This window comes from Condylostylus longicornis, unplaced genomic scaffold (assembly GCF_029603195.1).
Source record: "Condylostylus longicornis isolate FDR11 unplaced genomic scaffold, ASM2960319v2 ptg000009l, whole genome shotgun sequence".
NCBI lineage: Eukaryota > Metazoa > Arthropoda > Insecta > Diptera > Dolichopodidae > Condylostylus > Condylostylus longicornis.
The window spans coordinates 2537573-2547378 of NW_026577978.1; the positions used below are offsets into that span (position 1 = coordinate 2537573).

At 24.3% G+C, this 9806-nt stretch overlaps 1 protein-coding gene across 1 annotated transcript; it reads left to right on the forward strand.

The window, feature by feature from the left end:
* Positions 1 to 2629: 2629 nt before the first annotated feature.
* LOC129618616 (pickpocket protein 11-like) lies at positions 2630 to 8620 on the forward strand. Its single transcript, XM_055533466.1, has 6 exons — positions 2630 to 3042; positions 6309 to 6716; positions 6941 to 7713; positions 7794 to 7974; positions 8322 to 8428; positions 8501 to 8620. Exons 1-6 carry the CDS (start codon positions 2960 to 2962, stop codon positions 8608 to 8610), a joined length of 1662 nt encoding a protein of 553 aa, XP_055389441.1. The 5' UTR covers positions 2630 to 2959; the 3' UTR covers positions 8611 to 8620.
* The last annotated feature ends 1186 nt before the right edge of the window (positions 8621 to 9806 follow it).

Consider the following 9806-nt stretch of genomic DNA (forward strand, 5'->3'; position numbering starts at 1 on the left):
TGATAAATCATTAAAGTGTAATTAAAGTTTCCTTTAAAAGGATACAAAAAAGGATATACAAAATTCTGGAATTCTTGTGGTATTGAAATGTTAGTGCAAGAAATGCATAAAATAACTCTTTTACTTTATGAGAAATAACTTTTAAAAGTTAATGTTGAAAGGGTTAAATAGATGTATAATACTGTGCATAATTTGGAATACCTTTAATAGGCAACAAATTGGCCCTTACTAATTATGTTCATGAGTTTGACTTTTGATTAAATGCAACTGTTGTTTTAAATATTTCAAAGTGAATTTTACTTTTTCAAATAGTATGCAATTGTGCTAAGGGTAGCAGCAACTTGTTTGTTTTACCATTTAGAGCAAAAATTTCTAAATAGAAATTTTTTTCACTTGAATTTTGTTCAAGCACATTGTTATAAATTTGATTTTTAAGAATAAGTTGAAAGAAGAAATACAAGAATGCTAAAGACAAGATATACAAAACTTTTAATAATTTTTAAAGTTCAAAATTCAAAGCAACTGTAGTTTGCATACAATTACATAAATATGAATCTTGTTGAAAATTTAATGACTATGAAATTTATCAAATTTTTATCGTTCAACAATTATCATACATATATCAAAACATTCTATCCAATAGTTCAAAGAAATTGAGCCAGAAATATAATAAAAAAAAAAAGTTGAGTACAAATCGAATCCTTGCTGTCTCATAGGATAGATACTTTATTCTTAGTTATGGCCTTCTTTTTCCAAAACATGTTGACATTCTTAAATTTTTTCTACAAAAAAAATAAATAATATAAGTATTTTCTTTAAGAATTGTATTTTATTAAAATATTAGAATTTTAAAAAAACTACAAAATTATTTCAAATTTATGGTCAAATTAAAGATTCCACAATTCAAACTTTAAAGAGAATCGCATTCTCACTGATTCGTATTTTAGTGTCATTAAGAAACAGTCAAAATAACATATTAAATGTGAATTACAATCAAAATCTCGAACATTTCTATATTAACAAGCTCTAAAACTTCTATTATAAACCGTATTGGAATCAAATCTGAAAAATTAAGTTCAGAAAGGATTTTCGATTGTTATCATGAAATAAAACCTATCACATATTTTTGAATGTTTCGATAAATTAAAGTGATTAAAAATTTCTTAGATAATACTTTAGTGTAACCCACCCTGACCACTCTCTACAGGCTTTGAATGGAAGCATCAAATGAAAATTACTTTCCCAACAATTTTACACTTAAGCAGTAATCTTAATATATTAAAATAATTATCAAAGTTTAAAACTTTACTCAGTTACTTAAATTTTGCTATGATGCTATTGGATCCATCCGTATTATTTATACCTTTACAACAAAAACTAATAGAAATTTTCTTATAAAAACTTTTTAATACTTATATAAAATTTTAATTCATTTCTTTAACCAAAGTTACTCTGAAATAATTTTCGAACGTAAGAGTAATAATCGATTTATTGATATTGCAATTAAGGAAATTTCTATGATTTTAATATCAACTTGTTAATAACCTCACTTCATCATCGCGCATAATAAACTTTCAATAACTTCAAATAAAGAATTAAAAGAAAATTTTTAAGAAATGCTTCTTAAAATTCTTCCAAGAAAACTTTATATCAGTAATTAATATAGCTAAATACCGTGATAGTAACTCGCTGAACAACCATTATGTACATAAGATTTAAGAATCATTATTCATGATTATTTACAAAATATTTATCAAAGGAACTTAAGGAAAATTTCAAAACGGAAATTAATCATGCATTTCATCTTCTCTTTATCCCCATCCACAAATATACGCACACATACATTTATAACAATAATGGTAATATTTTATAAAAGTATGTTTTTTTTTTTAGTATAACACAAGAATAATAGTTAATTTAAGAAGTAATGAGCCATTTAAACAATTTGTCTTGACATTTTATTTACTCAATAAGCACACGATCAATCAATAAAATTTATCACAAAATAATTTACTATATGTGCGGTAATATTATGCTCCCTTACAAATTATATACGTTTCTTATAACATAATATAAAAATCTTTAACAGACCCACCGCAATGAATTTTAAAGTAGGTACAGTATGTGTAAAGTAAATGTATTGTTGCATAACAGTATTAATAATATAAATTATTACTGTTACCATTCAATAAAATAACTTTTTAAATTATAATTTGTTAAAATGTCAATATAATGACAAATAAACTGTCATTAAAAATATTTGAAATGTAATAAATTTCTATAGATTTCTAAGAAATAGGGAATTTTGTTCATTCGTGGAAAATTATTTACTATACAGCTGTTATACTATATAATTTATTTTTAGGAATAAAATTTAAGTGAATAGCATGACTATATAAAATTAAGAGAGAATGACGTTAATGATTGGCTACCAAAATTATTACTATTTAACCAACCGAAATTTTAGTTCAGTTAAAAAATTTTACTAAATTTTTCATTACAATTTTAATGTTTCTCTATAGGAATATCAATGAGAGTTCTGGATTTTCTGGATATGTGCACATGTAAATGGGAAAGCAAAAATAAACATTAAAACCGAAATGTTGTAGAAATGAGGTGCATCTAGCTTAAACGACTGTAACATACCGAGTAAACAAAATTAAGCTAAAAGTGAAAATCGACTAGATAAGTTAATTTCTATCTTTCTAAGTATACTCAACTTCTATCTTTTCCTTAACATTTCTAATAAAACTTAATAAAATGATGACACGTTTGGAAAACTTCTAAGATGATATTCATGTGAGTCAAATTTTGACAAAGATTTTTTTGCACTTAATTTATAAACAAAATACAAAACTGCCACGGAACGCTCCAGGAATTTCAGAAATGTCCTTTGTACTTCGGCGAGGCACACAGGGGCACACACAACTTAGAAAACGAAGTTATAGAAATTTCTGTTATGAACTTTGGAAGATCCTCACGCCTGCTCAAAGATTTGTTAAAATTATTTTGGGAATTTTATATTACTAACTTACTATGCAGGTACGTACATAAATTTACTATTTTTGTGTAAAGTTTCAGTTAAATCTTTACGTTTTTTCTAATTCCTAATATTTGTTATTATATTAACCTCTAACGATTATCAAGCTTTAAATATAAAAGAAAGATATAATTAAAAAAGAGACTATAGAAAAATTATTAGGGGATACAAAAGCAGATTAACAATCAACAATAACAGCTACTACGAAATGCATTACTCCAAATAAAGTACGAAAAATACATAGTTTTGCACATAAATCGAACAACTTTATTAGATAATATAAAAAATATTAATCAAACGTATATTAGCGGATCTCAATATTCAAATTCAAGTTAAATTTTAATTCATTTAACAATAAAATCCATAAAAATCAATCGAAAATCTTCTAAATTAATCTTGCAAATATCACAATATCATACAAAGAATACACCATGCTATACAATATTCTTACAATACAATCCTTTCTCTTAACAAGACCTTTTACCTCACCTCCCCCAATATTTCTTTACGAGACTATATGAACTCTTTTACTACAATATTTTATTAGTTAATAATGTCCTTCTATATATACAACAAAAATATTATAATCCTTTTTTTGTGTATACATTGAATAGAGGTGAATAGAATTAAAATAGGAAAAGGCTCAATTAAAAGGATATTTATATTTTCTCATATATGCATGCACTCAATATAACTCTTTCTAACCCTTAATATGTTTGTTTAACTATATAATATATTTTCTTTAAATTTCTAATGAATTTTATTAAGAGTTGATGAGAAACCAAAAAGTTGAATAATAAATAAAAGTAAAAGGGGTAAATTACAAAAATATTTATTATTTAAACTTATGTTTTAAATAAAACATGGACTCATGTTAAAATTAATATACAAATATGTAGATAATGGGTCAGAGTAAATATAAAATAGAAAGTGGGGTTCCATTATTAAGCCATAAAACTGTCAAATTGGCAAATTAATGACTCTCTACATAATATCTACTAAACAACCATGTTAACTCAACAATATCTTATTTATATTGTTGGCTATGCTAATCTAAAACTGCATTCAATAGAAGTTTTTTAGAAAAATTAAACAAATTTTTCCTTTTCTTTTCATTAGAAAATTTTCTAATATTGCAATGGATGTGTGATGAATTAATAGATTTTTAGCCGACGATAAGAAAACGAATGTAATTACGGACAAAAACAAAAACCAGTTTAAAGGAGTAAAAGGATTTCTTATTTAACTTTTGTCTCATTTTATTTTATTATGAAATCAGAAAAAAACTGGAATTGAAATATCATAAATTTTATAATAATAATAGTAATGTTTTCGACAAGGGTCTTTTTTGTTTCTTACAACCTTTTATATTTACAATATTTCGAGAATGGGCGCCCAAATTTATTATGCAGCTTTTATGCTTTTATTCGATAGCATTAATAAATTCTAATGTAAAATAAGAAAAATTTGAACAGAGTCAAAAGTATTTATGATTAAATAATTCTTTCAAATTCTTTGATACTATTAATAAATTTCTTTATCTGAATGTCCTTAATTATGGGGTGAATTATAACATTATAGCCATAGTAATATTATATGAAATATTAAAACGGACAACTTGCAATCTATGAATAAAAATTGTATTAATATTATCACTGATAACTAATAAGTTAAAAGTTATGTACCTATAAAAATGTTATGCTAAGGGAAATAGAAACTTTTGTCATTTTCCCAAATCTTTACCACAAAACAATCGGATTTCATTTAAACAGAAAGGGAAAAAAAAACACCAAAAACGAGGCAATAACATAGAAGCATCTAGAATTCTATAATATATTATTCAAATTCTTAAGTGCCACAGAAAAACTACAAAATCTCAATAATTTCTTAAGAATACCTTCAATTAATTTAGGAAATTCTTTTTGAAACACATTGCGATAAGTTTTTATTTAAAACTTGTGTGCGTATAAGTCTATATAAGTTTCTATTTCAATACGTTTATCCCGAAGATACCCAAATATTTTGGCGCAAAAGGCATTAGGCATTTACACACAACTTAAGGTTAAGGTAACAATGCCCTAAACCTCAATAATATCAATATTTTAAATATTTTCTTGTGAGATAAACTTGGAATCTATAAGCGAAAAATAGCTACTAAAATGGTTAGTTTTGTATTTTTGCTGGATATTTGAGAAAAGTATGAAAGTTTAAGGAAATATTATCACATGTTATTCAAATAAAAAATGATAGTACAAAAGCAGTAATAAATGTTATCGGAACTACCTACAAATATTAATAAAAAGCTTTTAAATTCATATATTTTCACAAAATATTGCAAAAGTTAAAACTGACCACAAAATCCTGACCTAAAGATATTTCCTTTTTATCTAAAGGTCCTAAATTTCATATTGTAAAACTAATTTAAATTTTATTAATTCAATATTTTTAATTACTGCTTTCTCAAAAATAATTGTTTATAGTTATAGCTAAGATGCCAACAAAAACAAAAGGTATACCTAAATTACATGAAATTTTACAAAGGTATTAAATTATTAATCAGCCTAAACATATGCAAAATATTTTTATTTTAAAATAACCATAAACCAAACGATACCGTAATTTTAGAAGAAAAAAATCCAAGTAAAAAAAATTAAGCATTATCCTAAATTTATGCAAATATTTTTATATTGAATTTTTTTTGGAAAAGCAATGTTCTAGAAGTAATGAAAATTATTTTCATAGAAAAATACAGAATTTTGTACTATTATTACAAAAATACTTGGATTTAATGCTAATGAGCTTAATAAATAACATAATATTAAATTCATTATTAATATGAACATACCATATTTTTGGAAATAACAATGTAATGAACCTATAATAGTCCTTTAAACAACTTTTTACACACTTTCGTTTATTTCATTTCTTCATGCAATTATTACTGATTTTCGCTTGTTATTACCTTATCACTTAATCAAAAATAATGTCAACTAAAACCCTATAATTTATAGTTAACAACAATTCTTCTTCAATTTCGTGAACAATTGCATGATTATAATATAATAATTCAGTCTTTTTCAAGAATGAGATGTTTAAAGACCTTAAAGTCCTTTAAGGTTTTAAAATCCTTTAAGACATTAAAGAACTTAAGGGATGTTATCGCAAAATTTAAAATAAGAAAAAAACCTAAAAGTAAAAGAATAAAAAAATTTAAAATTAGTAATTTAAAACGTTTAAAATTCAATTTTAAAAATAAATTAAAAAAAAGGAATAAAATTTCCGATGAACAAAAGGATAATGAAAATCAAGAGCAGAATGAACGTGATTATATAATAAATGAAATGAAATCATTACAACGTAAACCAAAATGGTATCATCCGTTCTTAGATTGTGTAATTGTATTTTGTGATGTAACTGGTATACACGGGGCATGTCATATTACAAATAAATCATTACCTAGAAGTGAGAATATTGCATGGTTTGTTATTGTTCTGACAGCTCTAACAATTAGTTCAATATTATTGTATGTAAGTTGGAAATGGAATGATGAAACACCAACAAAACAACTAATTGATAGTATGCATGCTCCAGTTTGGAGAATACCATTCCCAGCTGTTACAATTTGTAGTAATAATCGAATATCTAAGGAAAAAGTTACAAAATTAGCAAATGAAATGTAAGTACATATATGTGTTAGGGAATAAATTTGTACAGTCAACTGTTTTCAAATTTTTAATTATAATGAATTATTAGTCAGGTTTAATTTATTAAACGTATTTTTTATATAGGCTTCGTATAATTCTTGAATTTTATTAATAAAATAGGAAAAAAAGTACATAAACAATATATACATAAACGCCTATATTTAATCATTAAAAAAAAAATAATTTTCTTTTACAGGAAATTCACCAATTACACTCCTCCCGACTTCTTGAAATTATTTAAGTTAACAATGGGTGTTAAAGGTGGTCTAGCTGAAAATAATGATAAATATTTACTTTTTGATCGTATATTAAGAAGTAATAATCATACATTTTATACATTAATGGATTTATTAACACCAAAATGTACAGATTTAATAAGACGTTGTATGTGGAAAGGTGAAACACGTAAATGTGAGGCGATTTTTCAAGAAATTGAAACATCATCAGGAAAATGTTGTGCATTCAATTATTTTGCAATAAATACAACAACATTTCCACAACGTGTTATATTACGTAATGAAATATTTAAAGTACCACAAAGAGTAACAAGTTGTGGTTCAAAAACTGGTTTAACATTATTAATTGAACCCAAAACAACTGATTATTTTGGAACACATTTTAGTTTTCCAGGTTTAAAAATTTATTTACATGATTCATATGATTTTCCAGATGAAAATTCAATAATAACATTAATACCGGCACGTACAGAAGCTCATGTACAAATAACATCAAAACAAACATTTGCAACAAGTGATGTTAGAGAAATTAAACCAAAAATTCGTAATTGTTTATTTGCTGATGAAAAAAAATTAAATTTTACACAAAAATATTCATTAATTAATTGTTTAGCTGAATGTCGTAGTACATTCATTTATAGTTTATGTAATTGTATACCAGATTCATTACCACGAAATGATTCAATGAGATTATGTCAAATTGCTGATACACCTTGTATATTAAAACATCGTTGTAAGTACAATATTGATTAAATTAGGAATTTTCTTTTATTGGCTATTTTTAAATTAAATTTTAAATTAATTACTGTTTAGCTCGTTATATTTCATCAGCATTACCCAGTTTCATTCTATCAAATAAAACTAATGAAACAAAATCAAATTTAAATGAACATCCTTGTGATTGTCTACCAGATTGCCAAATAAATCAATATTCAGTGCTATCGTATGCAAATTATTTGGATAGAAATTTTTCATATTCATTAATGAATTTATTGTAAGTATTAGAGAGCGAAATGAGTGTACATTAAATAAAGTTGCGTTTTTCTGATCATTTGAATATAAATTGAAATTTAGAATTCTTTTACAATTTATTTATAAAATGTAAAAAATATTATTAAATAATTATTAATTAAATATTAACTTAAGTATAAATTTTCAATTTGGACAATTTGACATTGTTTTATATTCTCTAAATTACTCATAACTATTTTTGAAATACAACCCAAAAATAAGGTGGGCAAAAAAATTGTGTTTTTTTACAAAATCTAATTAATATTTTAGCATTAGAAAACTTAAACTAAATCTCTGTCTCTTTTTAACATTTCTACTTTATATTTACAGCAAAGGAGTTGAAATCACGGATCAAATTTTATTACATGTTTATAAATCTGATATACTTGTAACACGATATAGAACAACAGCTTTTCAAACATGGTTTGAAATTTTAGGTAAAACAAAAAATTTCTTATTATTACCGTAAGATTTAAATGAGAAAAATTTAAAAAACATTCTCCTTACAGCATCATTTGGAGGACTTTTAGGATTTGTAATTGGTTTTAGTATAGTAACTGTTGGTGAATTTATATTTGCAGTAATATTAAGTCCAATTTTGAATAAATTTAATGTTTGAATTGGAAATAACGTATATGTATAACATTAAAAGAATGGAGCGGAAAATTAAGAATCTAAAATTATTTTTTGTATTTTTGGTTTTGCTTGTTGTGTGAAATAGAATTTTCAATTAGATTTATTAATAATTATTCAAATTTTGCTTTTAATTATATTTGAAATTGTATTATTTTGCTTTTAATTATTAAAAGTTTTTGCTAAATAAAATTAAATGCAATATTGTATTCATCGCAGTCACAAAATTTTAATTTTAAGTATGTATAGAATTTACAAATGTTTATTTGACAGTATTTAAATAATGTTGCCGCATAATAAAAGCCTAATCCCTAACTTGAATAGATACCTACCTAAAATTAAAGCAGTATTAAAATAGTGTACAAAAATGATAAATTTTCAGTCACTTTTGCTGCCTGAATCAATAAATATTTAACAGAAAAGTATGTTAAATGAATACAAAACAAAATAATCACTAAATTTTAATTTTTATAACTCATAAAATTTAATATTAAACATATTTTTTATAATACGTTAATTAAAACTACGATTAAGTGACAAAAATTAAATTTCAAACTTAATTTTCGAAATACTAGCCGTCATTAATAATAGAAAATTGTGTAAATATCACCTGCATAAGCGTAAGTTACTTACTTATGTATGTATGTATGTCTAAATGAATAAATATTTGCAAATTTTCCATATTAAATTATACAACAAGTTGTAACGGTAATTCACACAAATTGTGTAACTGAAAACGTATGATCTAAAGAGCAAATATTATTAAAAATAAAAGCAGAAAATAATAAAAAATAAAAAACGCTGTAGTAAAATGAAGTGACCGTTACAGATTGAAAGAGATAGATAGAGAGAGAGATGATAGAGCAAAAACTTCTTCTGACGTCAATTAATTGAAATTGAGATGATTAACGAGATGACTCGGCTTTTATTTGTTGTTTTTTTATTGTCTGCTTTTTACTATTTTGAAGAGGAGAGAAAAAGACATAAAAGTATGACAAACAAACACATACGTTCATTTACTAACACAATAAAATATAAGAATGTTCGGTTTTACTGTTTTCTTATTTTATTTTTTCTTTTTTCTTGCTCCGGTTTCCTTTAACGGAAATATTCAATTAGTCTCCCGCAAAAATAGCAATAATGAAAGTTTTTTAAATTAACTTTCTTGTATAAACAAACAAT